Here is a 24,404-nt window from a genome sequence, read left to right as displayed (position 1 = left end):
AATTGCGGCTCCATCTATTTCTAGATCATTGAGAATAAATGTGAATAGTTGGCCGCTAATTCTTTGCTGCAGTTCTTCAATGGTATATCCCATCATCCATGGATATGGTATCACACAATCATATTCGAGCAATCTGTCAATAAAAAAACCATTTCGTTGTATTGTTGATATTGAATCTCTATATTGGACTTCAAGATCCAACCAAGATTCTGATAAAAGATCACCAGTAAAAAAATATTTTGTTGGGATTGGCTGTATGTCACCAGGGATTTTAAACCACCATGATAGTTTTTCATTTATAATCGTTAAAATAGTTGGACAATTATTGAACACAATAATTTCACCGTCAAATTTTTCGTCAACATCTAATGATTTTAGTTCTTCAATAATATTAGTGATTATGACATTAATGTTGCTATTTTGCAACCATTCATTTGAAATAAATCGTTCTGCTGATTGCATAAAATGGTTTGTCCAACATTTGGAAATTTTAGGTAGAAAACTTGATAATATTATAAAAAATGATGTTAAAAAAATTAATCCACTTAGTGCTGCAGAAGAAAATTATCATAAAACATAAAAAAACTGTCACATTTGCGGTAAACCGTTTATATCTATCAATGAAATAAGATGTTACGACCATTGTCATTTTACTGGAAAATATCGAGGTCCTGCACACAATTCATGTAACTTAAACTATAAGCAATCCCACACTATTCCGGTAATATTTCATAATCTATCTGGTTATGATTCACATTTCATAATAAAATCTTTAGTATCGGTTTTTAACGGTGCAATTACCATTTTACCGGTAAATAAAGAAAAATATATAGCTTTTACTAAATCTATCGAAAATACAAATGTTGAGTTACGATTTATTGATTCATTTCGTTTCATGGCTTCTAGTATAGAAAAATTAGCATCATATCTTAGTGATGATGATAAAAATATAACACATCATTTTTATCCTGATCTTGAGAAATTTAAATTAGTTACACGTAAAGGTGTATTTCCATATGAGTATATCGATTTAATAGAAAAACTTGATGATAAACAATTACCAGAAAAAAAATTATTTTATTCTAAACTTAATGATGAGAGTGTGTCCGATGAGGACTACAACCATGCTCAACACATCAAAACACTTGGCGAGTATTCAGACTTATATTTAAAAACAGATGTCTTGTTATTAGCTGATATATTTGAAAATTTCCGTAAAAGTTGCTATGAAACATATGAGTTAGACCCTTTACATTATTATACTGCTCCGGGACTTGCTTTTGATGCTATGTTGAAGCACACAGGCGTCGAGTTAGAATTATTAGACGATCCAGAAATGATTCTGTTTATAGAAAAAGGTATCAGAGGTGGTGTATCGCAGTGCGTAAATCGTTATGCTCGAGCTAACAATCGTTTTATGGAAAATGAATTTAATCCAAATTTGGATGAATCGTACTTGATGTATTTCGATGTAAACAATCTGTATGGGGCTGCAATGTGTATGTCTTTACCGCAAGGATCATTTGAATGGGTAGAAAATTTTCAATGCACACAGGAAAATATTGAAACTCTTTTTAATTGTAGTGAAACTGAAGGATTTATTTTGGAGGTGGACTTGAATTATCCAATAGAATTACATGATCTTCATAAAGACTTACCATTGTGTCCCGAACATTTTGTACCTCCTGACAGTAAACGATCAAAATTAGCGACGACTTTATATGCAAAAGAAAAATATATAATTCATTTTAGAAACTTGCAGCAATGTCTCGAGCTAGGTATGGAGCTTGTAAAAGTTCATCGAGTTTTAAAATTTAAACAATCTGCATGGTTAAAACCTTACATTGACAAAAATACTGACTGTAGAAAAAATGCGAGAAATGAGTTTGAGAAAAATTTTTATAAATTGATGAATAACGCGGTCTTCGGAAAGACAATGGAAAATGTTAGAAAGCATACAGATGTTAGATTAGTTAATTCATGGACTGGTAAACATGGTGCTAAGAGTTTAATTTCAAAACCAAATTTCCATAGTTTTAATATTTTCGATGAAAATATGGTAATTATTGAAATGAAAAATTTAAATGTATACTTTAATAAGCCAATTTATGTTGGTTTCAGTATTCTCGATTTATCAAAGACTTTCATTTATGATTTCCACTATAATTACATTAAAAATAATTTCGAAAATGATAAATCAAAATTATTGTACACTGACACCGATAGTTTAATTTATGAATTTAAGGTTCCAAATATTTATGATTTCATCAAACGTGATATCCATAAATTTGATACTTCAGATTACCCGGAGAATAATGTTCACGGTATTCCTTTGGAGAATAAAAAAGTTATAGGTCTGATGAAAGATGAAATCAATGGAAAAATAATGTCAGAGTTTACTGGCTTAAGAGCAAAACTGTATGCGTTCAAAATTTTCAATGATAATCTAGCTAAAAAAAGAGCGAAAGGTGTTAAGGGTTCAACTTTAAGGACTATCACGTTTGATGATTTCAAAAACTGTCTTTTCGAACATATCAATGTTACAAAACATCAATACTTAATAAGAAGCCGTAAACATGAAGTAAAAACTATTAAACAGTTTAAGTTAGCATTAAGCTGGAATGATAATAAGAGAAAATTAATTGACGATTCAACGGACACTTTACCTTGGGGATACAAAGAATCAAAAACTACTAGTTATGATGATGATGATGATGAAATGATTATCGACTAGAAAAACTTACAACTTGTAAATTAATTGTTATTTAATAATTACTTGAGGATTATAAATAAATGTGTGGTGAATATTCAAGTTTTTTCTTTCATTTATTTATTTTAACATGTATATAAATATTTCTACAGATCTGATTTATTAATCCAGCTGTTGTGTTTACTATCAAAACCAAGCCACTTAACGTACAATTTGTTTCCACGTTTTTTAATAATTTTTTCAACTAAATACACATCGGGGTACTTTACTTTGCTAAGCTCCTCCTCATAGAATCCACCTTCAATTGGTTGATCTTGATAATCCACTAGTTTATATGTTGTAGGATTAGTTTTCTGCACTGTCTTGATAGTAAAAATTTCAGTCGTCCAATTTGGTGTATATCCTTTTTCAAAAACATGTTTATATTTACTTATTCTAACTTTATCTCCAACTTTAAACTTAATCTTCCGTTTTTTTGCCGCAACTCGAAGAGGTTTATAAATATTCTTCAATATCTGCTTTTCATTTTCAGCAGTTGCATCAACAGGTTTCATTTTAATAGTACGATGTTTGGTATTGTTATAAGAGTTTACCAATTCTTCCAGCATATCAATCCACTTATAATTACCACGTGCAGAAAATTCTCGCCACATTTTATTTTTAAGCGTTCGATTAAAACGTTCACATATTGATGCCTTTAGGTTGCTAAACGTGGAGTATAAATTTATTCCATATCGCTTCATGAGATCCTTGAATTCTTTATTATAAAATTCTTTTCCCTGATCAACGTGTAAATTTTTAGGGATCCGTCCTTGTTGCAAGATAGATTTCATAGCTCCCGTAACATCACCGCCACTTTTACTTTTGATAGGAACTACCCAAGAAAATTTTGAAAAGATATCTATGACGGTAAGTAAGTATTTATAACCTTTATTGGATGTTGAATACGGTATCATTTCTACTAAATCCGCTTGCCAAGTCTCATCCAATCCTCGGATCTCAACATGACGACGATGATAATTTCTGCGAGCCTGTTTGTGAAGCTCATAAGCTATTACCGATTTCTTATCTTCCATTTTTTCTAGTCTATATGTTTCCCTCTAACTCTGTGACTCGTTGAATATTGTCATATAGAACTTTTTTCAATTTTAGGTAATTTTTTTCTAAATTACTAACAGTAGTTTCTAATGTTACCACTTGAGCGTGCAAATGTGAAATTACTTCTGCCTGGTCTTTTGTTATCATATCATACATCAATACCAGCTCTTTCTGGACGAATTCACGTGTAAATTTTACAGATGCGGCATCTTTATCTTCTATTGGATGGCCAATGTGACACAATCTCTTGTCTTTTATATCATAATTACCATCAGCAGTTAGTTTGAATCCTTGGTCAGGTCGTCCTGGTGGGCCAACTATTCCTACACCCGATGGTAAGGCACGTCCGAAAATATCAATACTCATGGTATAAGTCTATCCGCAACAATGGTCAGTATTCAAATAACACGAAATATTTTTATGGGAGCTTAATAAATAATTTCAGCCTCTCGTAACTCTTCAATAATTGAAATTATTTCATTCGTATGGCTCGGATTACCAGCTGCTTGAGAAGCCATGAGAAGACGAAGACGATCAATCAGTTCATTAGGATCATCCCAATATACATAGTCTATGGGTGTTTTCTTCTTTCTTGCTATCATTAAATTTGGTATTCCCCCTCCAGATGATGAGTAATTGTGCTTAGCGAGAAAATCAGCAATATAATTATCAAATTTCGGTGTTGAATCGATAAAAATTTCACCATCCGCTTTGTAATGTTTTCTGTGGGTATTAGTTTTTTCAAGAATTTCAAAGTATTTCTTTCGGTCATTCTGTGTGACAAGCGAGTCAATGGGTGACTTTTTAAATAATAGTTCTAATAGCCCAGAAGTCATTGGATATGATTTATCTTGAACCATAATTTTATTATCCTTAAATGCAATATTAGAATCACCGATAAATAATTTATTAAACTTTCTGCGTACACCATACCGTGAATCTATTTCATTACTGAAGCTATTGAATTTATTTATGTAACTTTTCGATAAATCACCCGTTTTAGCTGGCGTACTTGTTGAAGTAGGTGTTCTTGATAAAAGTGTGTCATCAAGATTTTTGCTTCTTGCACCTGTATTATTTTGGGAAATTATACTATCGTATAAACTCTGACCATCATCATCATCATCATCGTTGCCATGCTCAGATAAATCCTTTAACGATGAGTTCTCTTGTTTGATCTCTTGTTTGATCTCTTCTTTAATTTTTTGTTTTGATGTTGGTGGTGATGAGTCTACTAGACTTTGCAAAGGTGTAACTATTGGCTTAAACATCTCACTCATGGCCTTTTCAGCGGTATCTTTACCCAACTTTAACATTTTATGTTTCTGTCGGATAGCATCGCTAGCCTGAGATATTTTGCGCAATATATCCCTTTGCTTTATTATCTCCTCACGCTTCATGTTGACAGACTCAAGTTTACATTGCGTATGATAATAATTACTATTCCCTTATTAATTTATACTGATATAAGAATCGAATCCTTTTCTATACCGGCCACTGTTTACTTCACTATCTTTATCAACAACTACAAAACCATACTTATCATTATTCCAACAAGTTGAACAAAGATCTTTGAATAAGCTGTATGACATATCTGTATTAACATGATCATCATATATATGCTTTAAGTTCATCTCATCTTGGCGAAAAAGTACTAAAAAGTTAGCATTATCACGTATCAAATGTTTAGGAATTCTGGTGTACGTTTGACACAGATAAAAACTATCAATATTCCGGTGACGACCCATACAAAAATATGCTCTAATATGATCTTGTTTTTCACAGGCTACATCGTCAAAGATCATTAGTGAATTTAGTTTTGCATCTTCGGGTTTTATTACTTCTGCATGCTCATTATACGGGTAAAATCCAATGCCGTTGATTGGTTCAAGTATAGATTCCAAAAACTTGTACTTTGGTTGATTCAACGATTTTGAGTAGAGATAAATATTTTTCAAATCTCAATCCATTAGGCTGTATAATAAGTGAAAGTAAAGCATTTGTTTTTCCACAATTTGAAGGTCCACAAAATATTGCGCGTAAGCTGTTGGGCAATAATGCACCATGTCTTTTATTTTTATTTTCCAACCCGGAACCTTGAAAAATTTTATCAAAATTTATTACCGGTAGCTTAGCCTCTTGTTTTTTTAAATCCATGTTGATGGTTCACTATAATGTCACAGACTCAGTTATATAAATATAAGTAGCAGCTTTTATATAAACTTAGTTAGTGATCATGTTGCTATGATGGAGTGCAGACGTAAAAAAACTTGTGGTAAAGGTTTAGTCAACAGGATCATCAATAAGCTACCCGTTGAATTACATCTACCCGGGTATCAGTACTGTGGACCAGGTACAAAGTTGACTGAAAGGTTAGCTCGTGGTGATCCTGGTATCAATCCTTTAGACGCCGCATGTAAAGAACACGATATTGCGTACTCGCAGAATCGTGAGAATTTAACAGCACGACACGCAGCTGATAAAATTCTTGCTGAAAAAGCCTAGCAACGTGTAAAAGCGGGAGACTCAAGTTTTGGTGAAAAAGCTGCCGCTTGGAGTGTAAATAAAATTATGAAAATGAAGCGAAGATTCGGAATGGGCTTAAAGAAAAAGGGGGTGAGGGGGAAGAGGGTAAAAAAGAGGGGGAAGGGGGTGAAGAGAAGGGGGAAGCGGGTGAAAAAGAGGGGGAAGGGTGTGAAAAAACCTCAAGTTGCATTGAGAAAAATTGTAACGGCAGCAAAAAATTCTATACATCCAGGGGATAATCCAATCAAATCAGCTCTTCAAGGTGCTCGTCGAAAGGTTAAAAAATCTGGTGGAAAAAAAAATATTAGATTCCCTCGTATATTGCCTGTACCATCAAAAATTGGTGGAGTACTTCCAATCAAATCGGGTCCTAATAAATACGAAGCAGCTATTGTAAACCTTGATGATAAAAATAGATCTGGAACGCATTGGGTGGCATACAAGAAAAGAGGTAATAAAGTAATTTATTTTGATAGTTTTGGTAATCTGCAACCACCTAAGGATCTTATGGAATATCTCGGTGTTGGTAGCGTAAAATATAACCACAAAAGATATCAAGAGTTTGATACAATTATCTGCGGTCATCTTTGTCTTAAGTTTTTAAACGATCAACTATAAATGAGTGGTATTCAGAATATAATACATCAGTCATGGCTGAGTCATTCACGTTAACGTTGACGGGTACATCCTCGGTGTTGGAGGCTAATTATTTTCCTCCAATTGAGTTAGCACCGAAAAAAAATTATGTCCTAGGATTAATAGAATTATTAACATTTAATTCAATACCTAATATTGATGAGGGAGCTAATAAATTTTATGTAATCTCACCACCTATTAAAAAGCAAAGAAAAAAGAGATGTGCAGGGTACTAATGTATCAGATGTGGTACCCCGGATAAGGACTGAAAAGGGTTTTGAAATTATTGGTTCAGTTGATGAGAGAGTTGTGGTGATACCTACAGGAAGTTATGAAATTGGTGATATTGAAAAGTATGTACAGAAGACATTACCAAAATTAAGTATCAGCATAAAAGCAAACAACAACGAATTACGAAGTGAAATCAAATGCGATCAGATTGTAAATTTCATACCTGACGATTCTATTGGTCGGCTTTTGGGTTTTACAAATCGTATGCTTGAACCAAACAAAACTCACTTATCAAATTTACCGGTGACAATTTTGAAACTCAACGTTCTCAGAATCGAGTGTAATATCACTTCTGGAGCCGATATAAATGAACGTAAAGTTCATGCAATCCATGAATTTTTCCCGGGTGTACCACCAGGATTTAAGATCGTTGAATTACCATCACACATCATTTACCTTCCAGTCTCCGTAGACGCTATACATAATTTAAGACTACGGATAGTAGATCAGGATGGAAATTTAGCAAACTTTAGAGGTGAAACTATAACTATAAGATTACATGTAAAATCTCTTTAATAATAATAATAATGGGTATTGTATTTGAGACAAAAAGCGGTAGTGGCTATAAAAAGTCATCAACATGGCCAATAAACATCAGTCACCGGAAACCCTACAAACCGCTAACACATCAGAACATTCAATTTCTCCGGAGCCTAGGATTAAAATTACGTGGAAAATTAAAAAAATAAAAATTTACTTTTGTTGTTTCGAGTGTACACGACCATGGCGGCGACGGCGACAATCTTAAACATTCAGAGGCCAATTGTATTCGATGAATCAGTTGCGCACTATGAATTACATGCACATCAACCGTATGCATCATCAACATTAAATAATAACGATGAAGTTCGTATTACTATACAAAATCAAAATTTATGCATACTTCCAAGTAAAAGTTCATTACATATAATTGGTAAATTTACGAAGAATGATGGTACTGCAGTCGCTGAAACTACGAGACTAGTTAACATGGGAATTTGTCATATGATTAAAGAATTACGTTTATTTATGAATGGCGTTGAAATTGATCGAAATACAAATGTTGGCATTACAAGTCTCATAAAAGGATATTTGTCATTTAGCCCCAGTGAATTAAGTGCTCTAGAGAATGTAGGTTGGCTGTCTAATGACAATACGCAATTAACCAACGCAGCTGGTTATTTTGATATTTTGATACCACTGAATTTACTGAGTGGATTTGCTGAAGATTATCAAAAAATTCTTATAAATGTTCAGCTAGAGTTAGTTTTAACCATTTCAAATACCGATATCAATGCATACATACAGAATCCTGCAGAAGGAGCCGCCGCTGAAAATGTTAAAATTACACTACAAAAAATTGAATGGATAGTCCCATATGTTACATTATCCGATAAAGAAAGAATTCAAGTGTTAAATTATATTACTGGTGATCCATCTATTCCTATAAGTTTTCGAACTTGGGAGTTGTATGAATATCCACTTTTACCTGCAACACCACGACATATCTGGGCTGTCAAAACATCAACTCAGCTTGAAAAACCACGCTATGTAGTGCTTGGTTTTCAATCAGCAAGGAAAAATGATGCGAGAAAAAATGCTAGTCAATTTGACCACTGTAGCATTAGGAATATAAAATTATTTTTAAATTCACAGAGCTATCCTTATGGAGATCTTAATTTAATGATTGATCAAAATCAGTATGCGCTATTGTATAGCATGTATACGAATTTTCAGTCTTCATATTACGATAAAGAAGCCGAACCACTGCTGGCAAAGAAAACATTTTTGGATAACGCGCCACTGTGCGTTATTGACTGCTCTAAGCAAAACGAAGCGATCAAGTCTGGACCAGTAGACATACGTTTAGAATTTGAGTCAGCTATTCCGTTTCCACCTAATACAACTGCTTACTGTCTAGTTATTCACGATCGGATTATTGAGTATAACCCTATAAGCAGTACTGTAAGAAAATTGATCTAAAAAAAAAAAAAAAAAATGGTGGTGGAATTTAATTTAACGCCAACGATACATTATATGTTCGCATGGAGTTATGCTTACAAAAAAGCTAGACAAGGTCCATGGGAACAGACAGCTCGAGATAGAGAAAGATTCAAACGCAGAATAAATAACTTAAATGCTATTATTGAACCTGTACTATTAAAAAAATATAATGATGTAATAAAAGATAAATAAAAATGGTTATGGATGAAAAAATGTTATTATTTTATTTAATAACCCCGAATAATACATTTAGTTTATAATAATATTATATAATTTTTAATTAATAATCTTGTACATTTTGTTAATAAGAATATTATATAATCTTTGATATTATTTATTCATTTGACATTTAGGGCAATCTTTTCGGTATGGATAAAGCCATATTCCACAGATATCCCAATCACCACCAGTCGCCGGATAGTGATCCGTACAAAATGAATAATCTCTTATTTTATCATTGGACTGCAATTCGAATGATAATTTATCCCACACATGACGTATTTGAGTCCTTGCAAAACGTAAAAGAAATTGATAATCGAGACAGTCAAGATCACGTTTATCCATTTTTTTCAAATCAGACAATTGATAATAAATTTGTGCGGATCTTTCGTACGACTTCAGTTGTTGTACATTTTGGTAGGCACATGAATGTGTTCTTCGGCGATGAATGCTTTTAAATATACTATATTGTTTTTTCTGTGTATGATATACATTTCTTAAAATGGAAATCTGTTAAGCTATATTGAATATAATTTCAACCATATATTTACCCGTGAAAATGAAACATATATGGTCATGCATGGCCGTATATAGTTCATACAGATTTTTTATATAAGAAATTTGAGCTGACTATTACACTTACTTATAAACAGGATGTTGTAGTGTATAAAAAATCGTAAATTTTATTGATATCGCTCACAGCATATTGATGATCATATTTTGCTTTTCCGAAAGTGATTATATTCTTTCAATCTTACGTAGCACAACTAAACTTCGTTGTAACTGTCGGTCGCATAGCCTAGTCGTCAAAGCGTCGGTCTCTCGTACAGAAGATCCCGGGTTCGAATCCTCCTAAAGCGGGTGCGGTCATTAATAAGTTTAGCGTTTTTTCTTTGAATTAAAAATTTCCAATTCGATTAGGAATTCAATTATTCGCATACCTGATAATCTCTGCGTCGCCAAAATATTTAAACACAAAAAAAAAATTTTTTTTTCAATTTAGTTAAAATTTCTATACATAGTCATATCAAGTCATATATGGCCGTATCAAGCTATGTATGGGCATACATGGTCACGTATGATCATGTAGAGGCATACATGGCCATGTATGATTTATTTTTTACGGGACTATAATTTAAATTATATCATAAGATATAAGATTCAAGTATATGATTGACATATAATAATTATACATGTAAATATATACTTATGTAAATATATATGAACACATATTTATATAAATGCATATAAATATATTGGTATAGATATATGTCAACATATATAATTGCACAAAAATATATGAACATATGTTAATATAAATGTATCTAAACATATATACATGATAGCTTTATGTACAGTTATTAATATATGATGTATTTATTTATTTATATATTTATTTAACGCATTTCTGCAATTTACAAGTATACTATGACATTTACATGTATCTTTCGATATTTTTAGTACTTTTATGTAGTTACATTATAATTACAACTATTTATTTTTTTTTTTCATAAAGCGTTGAGAAAAGGATTCTGGTATGCTATAATATTTGTCGTCTATGTTTTTTCTCTGAAGATCATGTAATATTACATCATACATTTTATCCACATTAATTCCGAAATCAATATAGCCGTTTCTGATCCTACTTGCCAAAGGCACGTACGTTTTATTATATAAATATGGAAGGACAATCTCAGCACATTTTATGAAAATCGATGAAGAAGGATACGGTGTTACACCAACTATCATGATTGTATATTCCCATGCTGCTTTTTCTACTGGATTATTAGTGGTAATTTGATTAGCATTCGCTATGTCGATAATATAGGTCCAGGTATTATTCCAATCATCAGCATATAAATGATTCAAGTCTATTTTGAAATTCTCAAATGCAGATTCTTTTTGAATTAAAATTGACAAATAACTGATAAAAAAAATCTGAAAGCAAAAATAATATTTTGAATAATACTATAAACAAACAGAAAAGGGGAGGGGGAGTTTTAAGATGAAATTGAAGTACAAACTATGATCCTGAACAATTAAAAATTTTCCAATTTTTTTTTTCAACAATTTAATTTAGAATCGAAAAATAAATAAAGAATTGCACATGTACACTGTAAAAAGAGCGGTGTTAAAAATGGACTCGTTTTAACTCCGCCCGGTGTAAAAATGAAATTACACCGGTGTTAAAAATACCGGTGTTTAAGTGGGGTAAACGGTGTAAAAAGGGAGTAATACCGGTGTAAAAACGAATTGTCGTACAGAGAAACAAAAAGAAACCTATTGTAGCTGAATAAATTTCCTAAACAAGCCATGAATGGATTTTTCTGAAAAAAAATTTCCCGGCCCCGTAGACCCAAAAAACAAAACCAAAAAATTTAGAAAAGTTTTCTCTCGAGCTATTTCTTATGATTCCGCAAAAACCTTGGCTCGAAAAATGATTTTGCTGAAAGATCTTTAAACTAGAGATTTCAAGCTTCAATTTGCTTTTTTTATTTTTTTGAGACGATCATTTTTAACGACAATACAGCCTTCCAAAAATCACTAAAAAATTTATAAAATTTTCTGGTTCCCTTAATTTTTGTGAGAAGTGTATTTTATAAATTTCCAGGCCAGAAACAGTAAAAACAATAACTTCCTGAATTTTCAAAATTTACAATTTTCTTAGCGGGAAGTTAAAGAAGAAGAAAGAAATTTCGAATATAACATAAAAATAAATTATGTAACTTTGAATCTTTATTAAAATTTAAAAAAAATTATTTTGAAAGACAAAATAAAAATCGGAATATAAAGTTTATCGTTTAAAGGTTTTCCGTTTCTCTTATATAATAATTAGAAAAGTTTCTGTTAAAAAGTTCTTCAAGAAAAATACTCCAAATACGACTTTTTTATTATTAGAAAATTTCAAATTATCATCATTTCCCGAGTAAACCATTTTTTTAATTTGATTAAGATAATTGCCTAAAGAATAAGTAGGGGAGGGTGGGGCAGAGCGGCCCCCCTGAAATTTTGATTAAAAAAAAATTTTTTTTTTTCGACTAATTACTATAAATCCGATATGTTTGCGCATTTTTACCCCTACGCATGACATTTGGGGCAAAATGGACAAGCCCAAAATTTTGAAAAAGTGATATTTTCATATTTTTATCGTCAAATTAAAAAAAAAAATTATTATAATTCCACATTTCTAGCCCTACGCATAACACCTAGGGCAAAATGGACCAGCCGAAACTTCCGAAAAAATTATTTTTTCATATTTTTCAGCCGTTTCTCTGTGTTAGAGGCAAATTTGGTCACTAAAAATTTATAAAAATAAAATTTTTTTTTTTAAGTAATAAATTTTTGAAATAAAGTAAAACTATAGAATTGTTTTTTTTTTTTTATTAAATAACAATTAGTAATTAAGGTAATCGAGAGTAAACGATTTATTACACCTTAAAAAAATTTTTTCGAGTAATATAAAACCGAAAATAGTTGTCAAGAGAAAGAAATACATTCTTAATGATGAAAACAATTTTAAAAAAAAAAAAAAACGAAAAAAAAATTTTTTTATTACTTTTTGAAGGGGGGCCGCTCTGCCCCACAAAAAAATTTTTTTTTTTTTCAGAATTTTGGCAAAATCTCCATAAATTTGTTCGAAATAGGACAAAAGTAAAGTGATCTTATGGTTGAAAGCCAAAAAAAGTAATAATTGGCTTAGGGGGGCCGCTCTGCCCCACCCTCCCCTATATAAATTTCATAACCATCCGCCAAAATTTACAAAATTCAATCATGTAATTTTGAACCTTTATCAAAATTTTTTAAAAATGTTGTTAAATGAATATGGAAGACGAAAAAAATATGTAGGCAAGGGCCAGGTAAAACGGGGTACTTGAGGAAATACCAAGTTTTCGAGGACTCAAATATGCTGAATTTTTTTTTTCTTTTAAATGATAATCAAAGTAAATAGAAAAAATTTTCAGTTACCGTTGAAAAAAAAAAAAAATTCGATGTCGCGGACAAAATTGGGTACCCCTTAAGAAAGATAAAAAAATGAAATTTCTGGAGTTTAAATGAATTCGATTAAATTAAATTTTTTTATAAGTAATTTATATGAAAAAAATCGGTCCGTCAGTTGACCCTGCGGGCCAGCCCCAAAACTTCCCGCTGTTTTTGAGCTCAAGAACCTCGAAAACATTATTGTGAATACATTTTCGAGCTCTTCGAGCTCGAAAATACGTTTGTATGCTGTTGTTTTCGAAAAAAAACGTTTTTCACCATTTTTTCTCCAACGATATCTCTCAAATAAATAAACCGATTTTGATGGTTGAGGTGGCATTCGACGCGGCTTATAAAGCTCTAGAGCTCAGTCCATTTTGGAATCAATCCATCGAGCACATTAAAAGTTATCCAGAAAAAACATTTTTGAAAAAATTTTATTTTTGGAATATCTCTGAACGAGTCCTACCGATCAAGCTCAATTTCTCACGGCTTCAAGATATTGACAAGCCGCGTCGAATGACACCTTAAAATTCAAAATCGGTTCATCCTTTCTAAAGATACAGATATTTACATACATACATACACTCGGACATCATCGTGAAATTAGTTAGAATAGCTTCCTAGGACCTCAAAACGTCGACATCTGGTGAAAATTCGATTTTCGTAAATCGGACCGAAACCAATAACTTCCCGAATTTTTGAAAATTTACAATTTTCTTAACAGGAAGTTAAAAATTCTCTTATAATTATTATTTAAATAGTGAAGTCAATAGGTTTGAAATTGGATTTTTAAATTCAATTTATTAACGCATTAACTTATTTATAAGGATTAATGGTAGCAGGAATTTTTTTACGTTCATTATACCTAATTAGAATAACGTATGATCTCATCAAACTATGTATTTTACTTACGCTTTTTGTTTTCATATTGAATTGTTTTGTTTACTCATCAATTGAATTATTCAATTAATTGTTCACTTCTTTAGCGAATAATTTCAATTGTTATAACAATATATTGAACTGAAAAAAAAGATCAAAAATTACGATTGGAGTTTAGTAATTATTTACAAAAACATTAATTCTACATATACGGTTCGACTAACATAGGAAGTCAATAAATATTATTTTTTAATTTTAAATAATAAATGGTAATCAAGTATTACTTACGAATTCTTCTAACTTTTAGTATAGCTTAAATTTTTATACGTACTTTGATATTGTAAATTTGACAAAATTAAGTCAGAGTATTTATACTTCATTTCGTCGTTGTTTCAATCATGTGTTATAACAAACATTGATTGTGCAGGTATGAAACTTTTAAAATCAGTAAATAAATAATTCTGCTGATAATGCAGTTTATATCTTGTCAACATTATATGTTTGAATACTTCCGTGTTAAAATGCATATGTTTTAAAATAAAATATTATTCAAACAAATCTGAGTATTCTGAATTCTTTACATTCAAGACGTTCGTTATCTTTTTTTAACTTCCTGCTAAGAAAATCGATGGTTTTCAAAATTCCGGGTGTGTGTGTGTGCGCGTGTGTGTGTGTGTGCGTGCGTGTGTGTGTGTGCGCGCGCGTGTGTGTGTGTGTGTGACCGGACTATAACTTTTTAACTAATGAACTGATTTAGATGGTTAAGGTGGCAATCGAAAGAGTTTGTTGGCCGTCAACGTTTCTGGAAATTTCAGATCATTTGATCGAATAGACTCGAAAATATTGGCGAATTACGAAAAAAAAATGTTTCTTTGTTTAGTTTTTTATTGATTTCTCAGAAACGAGTTAAACGATCGATTTCAAAATCTAGTCAGCTCTAGAATTTTATAAGCCGCGTCGAATGTGACCTCAACCATCACAATCGCGCGGGAAAAAATGATTTTGCCTCATCATATATGATCATGCATAATTGTCTATATATGATCAGATCCGAAAATTGGCCAGGTCTGATCATACATAACTTGATCTGTTTATACATGATCATATATGATTATATATAATCATGCATGAACGAATATAGTCATTTTTAGAATCTCATTTAGAATATCTGTAAATTATTAATTAAGTAGTTTAATTAGGATTTATTGTCTTCATCAATATCAATGTCGGTTAAAATTAAATAAAAAAAAAAAAAAAAAATTATTAACCATCGACAATTATTTTACTACGAGGTCACCCATCCAATTAATGTCCAACGCCGATGCTGCTTAACTTTGGTTATCGATGGCTTGTAGTCTGATCCTCTAGTCTGTTATACACTTACAATTAAGAAACGTTTATGGCATTACTTAACTCAAATAATCAAATTGATACTTTATACTTTTAAATTACTGCCGAAACCTTTGAACATTTTTTAAGTATTGGGGATTTAAATTTGATTGATAGTTGACAGAATAAAAATTTAATAACATTGATATTAAAAAATTGTCATATTATTTAATATATATATATATATATATATATATATATATATATATATATATATATATATATATATATATTTAAATACTTATAGGTTTCATATCAATGAAATCTGATCAGATTTAATCATAGACATATATAACTACATATAGCTTTATATCAGTCACGTCTGATCAGATCTAATTATATATAGGCCTATATCTAATTATATATGGGTTTGTATCAATCATGTCTGATCAGATCTAATCATGAATAGACTTATATATGATCATATATGGGGTTATAACAGCTAGGTATAATCATATCTAATTATATATAGACTTATATATGATCAGATCTGATCATATATAGACTCATATATGGTTATATATGGAGTTATAACAGCCAGGTATGATTATATCTAATTATATATAGACTCATATATGATCAGACCTGATCATATATAGACTTGTACATGATTATATATGGGGTCATAACAGCCAGGTATGATCAGATCTAACTACATATAGACTTATATATAAATAGATCTGATCATATATAGACTTGTACATGATTATATATGGGGTCATAACAGCCAGGTATGATCATATCTAATTATACATAGACTTATATATGTTGGATTCTCTGTACAAAAATCAATCTTTATTCTTATATATACTTTATTTAATTATTTCTTTTTACTAAATATTCTGTTCGAAATAATATTTCGAACAGTGTTGCATTTAAGTTATAGTATATATATTTAAGTTGAGTTCAAAATATGTATATGTTTACTTAAAGAAAAAGAAAGCTAGCATGGATCAAATTTTATGACCTTAGGTACATGGGTCGACGAGAGATTCCAAGTAAATGCAAGGCAATATGTTTTTCTTCATTTGCACTCATATATATATATATATTTTGAACTTAGAGATCTTTATTATACAAAAAGAGGAGAGGTTGGTGGACCTCAGTGTTAAATAATATTAAAAGAATAAGTTAGTCTAAGCTAAATCTCTTACGAGTGAAGACATACCCTAGAGCGCGTATTTTAATAAAAGATATAATATTCATTTGTTTAATAAATTGATTTGTTTCATTCACGATTACCATACCTAAATTCCCAACAATATATAATCAGATCTGATCAGATATAATTATATATAGACTTATATATAATCAGATCTGATTATATATAGACTTATATATGGGCTTATAACAGCCAGGTATGATCAGATCTAATTATGTATGGGGTCATATATAATTATATATAATTATATATGACCCCATATATAATCATGCATGATTATATATAACTTCATATATGATTATATATAATCATATATGATCATATACATGAACATATATAATCATATATGATTAGGCAAAATCATTTTTTCCCGGGTAGAATAATTTTTTGGTATGGAGATATAACACTGAAGCGATTATTTTCTTTAGCAGCTAGCGATTAAAAATCGCTAGCCGAAAGCGATTTTTTCGCTAGCTGCTAACGATTTTTTCGCTAGTAGCTAGTACGGTGTAGTTAGGGGAATCTGGGGCACGAGGGTCCCCAAAAAAAATTTTTTTTTATGCTTTTTGGGGGAGGAGACCATCGTGCCCAGGAAAATAAAATTTTTTTCGTTACAATTTTTTTTTCAAGTGATCCATTGTACCCCACATATCACAGATCAACTCAAAATATCTTTAAAACATCAGAGGTATCATGATTTGACCGAAAATGAAAAAAAAAATTTTTGAGGGGGACCTTCGTGCCCCAGGTTCCCCTACCTACACCGTACTAGCTACTAGCGAAAAAATCGTTAGCAGCTAGCGAAAAAATCACTTTCGGCTAGCGAAAAAATCGCCTCCAGCAAGCGATTTTTAATCGCTACCTGCTAGCGAAAATATCGCTAGCTGCTAAAGAAAAAATCGCTAACTGCTAGCGAAATAATCGATTGCAGCTAACGATTTTTAATCGCTAGCTGCTAAAGACAATAATCGCTAGCACCTATATAGCGATTATTTTTTTCAGTCTATGATCATTTTTATAGTAATTATTTAAAGAAGAAAAAGTAGTAATTTGATTAAATTTTAGAATCATCGGTATCTTTCTTCAGAAAGAAAACATATTTTATTTCGCTCCACTAAATTAGCTTTTGGCTTTATTCCAGTCCTACTAATTCCAATAGTTCGTTAAAAACTTCAGAATAGTCATACTTTCTTAATATGAATCAGTGAAAAGTACTGACAATCGGCGAATATTCACTGCCAAGGTCGGAAAGAACCATAGGCCAAGACTTGGACCAGGCATGGGCGAATCTTTACCAGCCTTGGACAAACTTTGACACGGGCCGTGGCTGAGCATTGGGCTAGTTTTGGTCCAAGCATTGGATGATAACAATGGCCCGAGCCTTAGACAATCAAGCTTGGGCCAAGTTTCGGGGACCGAAAAATCTAAGGCTCACCCAATACTCGATTTAAAATTAAACATTTAATACTTTATTTTAATTAACGAAAAATGTAAAAGAAAATTTCCATTTTAATAGTGGGATAAAAGTATCTCTGGAGAAATTTTAAAAATTAATTATGTCATAGCGTATTTTGCAAATTATTTCATTAAAATTTTCCAAGTGTCCAAAACTGGCTCTAAAGAGGCCGAAAACGGTACCTCTACTCTAATTAAAAGAGTTTGATCACACCATTAACGACATTACATTTGAGTATAATTAATTAATTATATACTTAATTGATGGGATATAACGAATAAAATTATTTGGATGTTAATGGTAAATACGCCAAAGTATACTATACTGATTAGCCCTGATTAAGAAAAATGATTCGAAACAATTTCAAATCAACGAGTTTTAAAAACATTTTTGTGACAGACACTTGAAATATACGACATTTAGCGCCTATAAAGGAAATTGATGTTAAGTCTTGACGTATTTACTTTAAATAACCGATGGATGATTTATAAGCAATCAGTCGTATTTAATTAAATGCTAATTATTTTATGAAATCGACATTAAATCATACGCTTAATGTTTCCTAAGGTTTAAAATGAGTTAAATGTCGATTCAAAAAAAAAAAATCGGTCTATAAGTTGACCCTGCGGGCCAGCCCCAAAACTTCCCGCTGTTTTCGAGCTCGTTGAGCTCGGAAACACTATTGTGAATACATTTTCAAGCTCTTCGAGCTCGCAAATACTTTTGTATGCCATTGTTTTGTAAAAAACCATTTTTTAGCATTTCTTTCTCCCACGATATCTCGCGAACGAATTAACCGATTTTGATGGTTGAGGCGGCAATCGACGGGTTTTGTCAAGTTCTAAAGCTGATCAAATTTTTGATTCGATTTATCAAGTCGTTTTTGAGATATTTCAGGGAAAATAAAAAATTTTTTTTTTATAATTCTTTCGACAACGGTTTCTCTTGAACGAATGAACCGATTTTGATGGTTGAGGTGGCATTCGACGCGCCTTATAAAGCTCTAGAGCCCAGCCCATTCTGGAATCAATCTATCGAGCACATTAAAAGTTATCAAAAAAAAACATTTTTCTTTATCCCTTAGTCGAAAGTACGCACTTTCCTCCCTAATTTTAAGGCCTAAAGTCTTATTTCCCTCTCCTGGTGGAGTTACATGCGCGTCACTTTTGTCGCCGGGAGCAAAAAACTTTTTCGGGCCTACAGAAACAGCCGGTTGCTGCCATCTAGTGATCGTCTACCACTTTATAAATAAAATTTTTCACGATAACGTCGTAGATCGTTGCTTTATATATGCGTCAGTATTTTTGTGTCTCGTTGTACGTAATATTTTAATTAAACAGTGTAATTACAATGATAAGATAAATGAAAAAGTTTCATCGGATGAATCTATGGACGAGGATGAGGTGATAAAAGATTTTGATGCAGAGGCGAAGTTAATTATTGAAAGTTTATGGATTTATTTATATATTATTTATTGGCAGGAAAAAAATCTTGTTTATAGGCATAAATTTATTTCTTTCGAAAAAAAATAGTTATTTTTTATTTTTTATAAGTATAATTATGTCTTTTTTTTTGTTTTGTTTTTGATGCCTGCCCCCGCCGACCAGACGCACTCGCTTCGCTCGTGCTTTCAAATGTCGCGGGGCAGGCAGCAAAAACGCAACAAAAAAAAAAAAGAGAGACGGAAAAAAATTAAAGTTTTATGTATGTCCGAAAGAGGCGCGTCAATAGGGAGCAAATAAAAAAAACATGGCCGACCTGTCAGCTGAAGGCAGAACGTGGTTGTATTGTTCATAGTATTCAAAAATGTAATTAATAAACGTACTTTCGACCAGGTATAAAGAAAAATCGTATACACCACACGGGAAGATAGTTGAAAGCCCTGCCCTGTGTGTCATGATGCCCTCGGCTTCGCCTCGGGCATCTTATCACACAGGGCAGGAATTTCAACTTTCTTCCCTTGTAGTGTAATATACTATTTCAAAAAATTTTATTTTTGGAATATCTCTGAACGAGCCCTACCGATCAAGCTCAATTTTCTCTCGGCTTCAAGATATTGACAATCCGCGTCGAATGACACCTTAAAGTTCAAAATCGGTTCATCCGTTCAAAAGATACAGGTATTTAGATACGTACGTACATACATACATACATACACTCGGACATCATCTTGAAATTAGTCAGAATAGCTTCCTAGGACCTCAAAATGTCGACATCTGATGGAAATTCGATTTTCGTAAATCGGACCGAAACCAATAACTTCCCGAATTTTTGAAAATTTACAATTTTCCTAGCGGGAAGTTAAAAATTAAGTCGATATCTTATTATGGATCATCAATCCATGCTGTTAAAGTTGGGCGGACACATCAAGTCGCGGTAATACCCATACTTACCCTATTGCTTATAATATTTATACTGTACTTTAAATTATGTATAATAAGATATATATGATTTAAGTATATGATGACATATAATAACTATACATGTAAATTAGACTGGGCCAAAAAAATCGACTGTTTTTTTTTTTAACGATACTGTGAAAATATAATTTGGGATGATAAAAAAAAATTATTGTGAAAATTTGAGCCCTTAATATTGAAATTAAGAGGTGTATCATCGCAATTTTTGATTTTTTTTTGTTGAGCGGGTTTTTCGCTCGTAACTCTTAAACCATCGAGATAATCGAAATTGACTCAGATATATTTTTTGAAGGAAATTTGATACTCTACAAAAAAGGTTTGATTAAAATTTTTTGTCAGTTGAACCGTTTCCTTATAATCATGCTTTGAACATTGGTATGATTTTAAAATTTGATTGTTTAACTTTTGAATTTTGTAATATATGTAGAAATAAGTTTCCGGAAAAAACCAATCAATATTCTGAAAGGAAATTGAGTGCTCTACAAGAAAGGTTTCTTAACAATTTTCGCTAAATTCACTCATTCAAAAGTTATTCAAGATTATTGAAGTCGTTTTACTTAACTTCAAACTTGAATAACTTTTGAATGAGTGAATTTAGCGAAAATTGTTAAGAGACCTTTCTTGTAGAGCACTCAATTTCCTTTCAGAATATTGATTGGTTTTTTCCGGAAACTTATTTCTACATATATTACAAAATTCAAAAGTTAAACAATCAAATTTTAAAATCATACCAATGTTCAAAGCATGATTATAAGGAAACGGTTCAACTGACAAAAAATTTTAATCAAACCTTTTTTGTAGAGTATCAAATTTCCTTCAAAAAATATATCTGAGTCAATTTCGATTATCTCGATGGTTTAAGAGTTACGAGCGAAAAACCCGCTCAATAAAAAAAAATCAAAAATTGCGATGATACACCTCTTAATTTCAATATTAAGGGCTCAAATTTTCACAATAATTTTTTTTTGCCATCCCAAATTATATTTTCACAGTATCGTTAAAAAAAAAAATAGTCGATTTTTTTGGCCCAGTCTAATGTAAATATATATTTATATAAATATATGTGAACATTTATTTGTATATACATATACATATACATATACATATACACATATAAATTTTTTTCTTCTTAAGAAATAGTCAATGATTACAGAATAATATTTTTATTTTATTATTGCTTTAATATAATTGTTAATTAATAATGAATTTTGTTTATTATGTAAATAAAAAGAAGTATATTAATTGTGATTAAACTTCGAAGAAAGTGCATGATGGTCCATATTTTTTAATAAATGAATAATCAACTGGACAATTAAAATCCTTATGAAATTCTGGAACGCTTGTTGCAGCTCTCATTACAGAAAAGTCGTAAACAGAATACTTATCATCAATAACTATTGAGAGTGCTGAAGGAGGATAACAATAAGGACCATTAATTAAATTAATCCAGAACAATTGATTATTTGAGAAGGGTAATTCAGGTAGTGAGGGTTCAATTCCATATTTTGCGGTCCATTGTTGATAGGCTCGATATGTTGCTTTGTAAACGATGTGCTCACTAATTCGTTCAGAAGAGCTTAACCATTCTTTCCACTAAACATTATAAAATTTAAATTTATTATAGAAACATCAATTATATTTATTTTATTTGTAAATAGATATTTTACCGAGTTTTTTGCGTTGTTAGAAGTATAATTCTCTACTTGTTGACGAAAGCAAAGAGTTTTTTCATAATTTATTGCAGTCAAATTAATGCCTTCCGTTAATTTTTCTCCCATGACGATAATACTTTCAGCTAATTTCTCTGCAATTGCTTTACCAATGCGGCCATAGTTTACATACATTGGATTATTAACACTGAAATGTGAACTTCGAAGCATACTCATTGGTACAGCTTTAAAATAAATGTTCATTAGTTAATGATAAATTAATAATTAGTACCCCTTGACGATCACATTGGATCCATAAAACCCAAGTAATTTTCAATTCAAAATATTTCAATCGCTATTTCATTTTAAAAAGAAACACAAGACGCCTCTTTTTTGTAGATAAAGTATAATATGCTACAAAAAAAATTTTTATAAATTTTCTGATAATTCAATATTTTTAATTATATATTTTCAAAAAAATAATCACACTTTTTTTATTGAAAACTTCAAAATTATTTATAAAAAAATTCGAACTGGTTTTATAAAACTGCATATATAGTTGGATTAGCGAGACTTTGTGTTTCAGATATTTTCGGTTTTTACCTCCACCATATAAATTTAATATCTGAGACATTGCGCCTTGATGGTGGGGATAAAACCCGAAGCGCAAAGTCTCGCTAATCCAACTATACTTTTTGTAAGTTTTCAATTCTTCATCGCTTATACTGTATTTTTTTATTTTTAATAAACTGAATGGATGATGATAGTATAAATTAATTTGAATGGAATATTCCGGTGAATTTTCATAAAAAAATAGGTTATTTCAAATAACGATCCCATAATTGACCTGTTTTATAGAGACATAAATCAACCGCGAATCTGATACAACTTTCCGATGGATCAGTTCCAAAGGCATGAGGGCGTATAAAATTTTGCTTCGTCGAATCAGCCAATTTACATCTAGACAAATTTTTTTTCGTTGCAAAATTGTTTGAGACGCCCGATCTCAGAAATCATAACAGTGACAACATGAGTGAGATTAGTGTTTCTAGATTTTTAAATAAAAAACCATTGTCTATCATCATCCTTTCAGTTTATTAGAAATAAACAAATACAGTTGTCTCCCCAGAGAAGCTAATCATAGACCTGTCATAGATCTATCACAGATCGATGGTAAACTTCTCATTGATCTCGGATAGATCTACCATCAATCTATCGCAGATTTATCGTTTTTTGTACGGGTAATCTCGACCATCACAATAGAATTCTTGGAAAATTTTTATTTTTAACGTATCCCTAGCGGATCCGAATTACGGTAAATACAGTGATTTACCGTAATTTACCATAATTTGCCGTAATTTACGGCGTTTAGCAGAATTACCGTAAATTACGGTAATCTACGGCAAATTACCGTAATCTACGGCAAATTACGGTAAATTGCCGCAATTTACGGCAAATTTGCGGTGAAGCTGCGGTAAATTTGCGGCAATGTTGCGGTAAAAGTACGGTAGTTTACGGTAAAAATGCCGCAGTTGTGGTAACAGTGCAGTACTTTACCGTAGAAGTTTTGTAAAATTGCGGTATTTCACCATATAATTGCGGTAAATTTGCTGTATTTTACTGTAATGTGAAGCTTTTCACTGGAATGTCTGTTGATAACCGGATATTTGACTGTAAACAACTGTCCTTACTTGACATTTCGGTACCGTGTCTTTAAGATTTGGTATTGTGTAGTGCTGGATATTATTCAAATCGTAAAGAATCTGTTCTCATCAGTGTTGACCGAACTTTCAAATTGTAGATCTACATTGATATCATTACAAGTATTCAGATAACTTAGATTTTCTCACATTAAAGGTATAGATTAGAATCTATACAATTTAATAATTTTTTAATTTTTCGATCTACTTTGATTTTTTCTAATAAATGTAAAAAATTAATAATTTGATCTACATTCATCAATATAGAATGCCGTATTTTTATTCCAGTATATTTACGCTATTTT

General features: G+C 31.3%; 3 protein-coding genes and 1 long non-coding RNA gene across 6 annotated transcripts in view; 1 reads left to right on the top strand and 3 right to left on the bottom strand.

The window, feature by feature from the left end:
* Positions 1-4,236: 4,236 nt before the first annotated feature.
* On the bottom strand, positions 4,237-5,208 carry LOC130668876 (uncharacterized). Its single transcript, XM_057471377.1, has one exon. The coding sequence runs from the start codon at positions 5,206-5,208 to the stop codon at positions 4,237-4,239; it is 972 nt and encodes a 323-aa protein (XP_057327360.1).
* A 2,776-nt stretch (positions 5,209-7,984) lies between these two features.
* LOC130668874 (uncharacterized) lies at positions 7,985-9,223 on the top strand. Its single transcript, XM_057471376.1, has one exon. It carries the CDS (start codon positions 7,985-7,987, stop codon positions 9,221-9,223), a length of 1,239 nt encoding a protein of 412 aa, XP_057327359.1.
* Positions 9,224-10,827: 1,604 nt separating this feature from the next.
* Positions 10,828-14,731, bottom strand: LOC130667892 (uncharacterized). Its single transcript, XR_008989920.1, has 3 exons — positions 14,612-14,731; positions 14,357-14,464; positions 10,828-11,401 (listed from the first exon to the last, which is right to left on the bottom strand). It is a non-coding gene; the product is annotated as an uncharacterized LOC130667892 (long non-coding RNA).
* Positions 14,732-21,917: 7,186 nt separating this feature from the next.
* LOC130668339 (neprilysin-2-like) overlaps positions 21,918-24,404 on the bottom strand; it is a 51,823-nt gene continuing 49,336 nt past the window's right edge. For all 3 annotated transcript variants that reach the window (XM_057470580.1, XM_057470581.1, XM_057470582.1), the window contains exons 9-10: positions 22,418-22,644; positions 21,918-22,343 (exon numbers count right to left, since the gene is read on the bottom strand). In XM_057470580.1, the coding sequence (XP_057326563.1) occupies positions 21,999-22,343; positions 22,418-22,644 (572 nt within the window). In that variant the 3' untranslated portion in view covers positions 21,918-21,998. The remainder of the gene's footprint in view (positions 22,344-22,417; positions 22,645-24,404) is intronic.

The sequence above is a fragment of the Microplitis mediator genome, chromosome 5, assembly GCF_029852145.1.
Source record: "Microplitis mediator isolate UGA2020A chromosome 5, iyMicMedi2.1, whole genome shotgun sequence".
In the NCBI taxonomy this organism is placed as follows: domain Eukaryota; kingdom Metazoa; phylum Arthropoda; class Insecta; order Hymenoptera; family Braconidae; genus Microplitis; species Microplitis mediator.
Note: the sequence above shows the minus strand (reverse complement) of the source record. Positions and strands in the feature narration are given on the sequence as shown.

Bases quoted from the DNA above. Each gene is read 5' to 3' on its own strand.
- LOC130668876 (XM_057471377.1), bottom strand. From the start codon at position 5,208: ATGAAGCGTGAGGAGATAATAAAGCAAAGGGATATATTGCGCAAAATA.
- LOC130668874 (XM_057471376.1), top strand. From the start codon at position 7,985: ATGGCGGCGACGGCGACAATCTTAAACATTCAGAGGCCAATTGTATTC.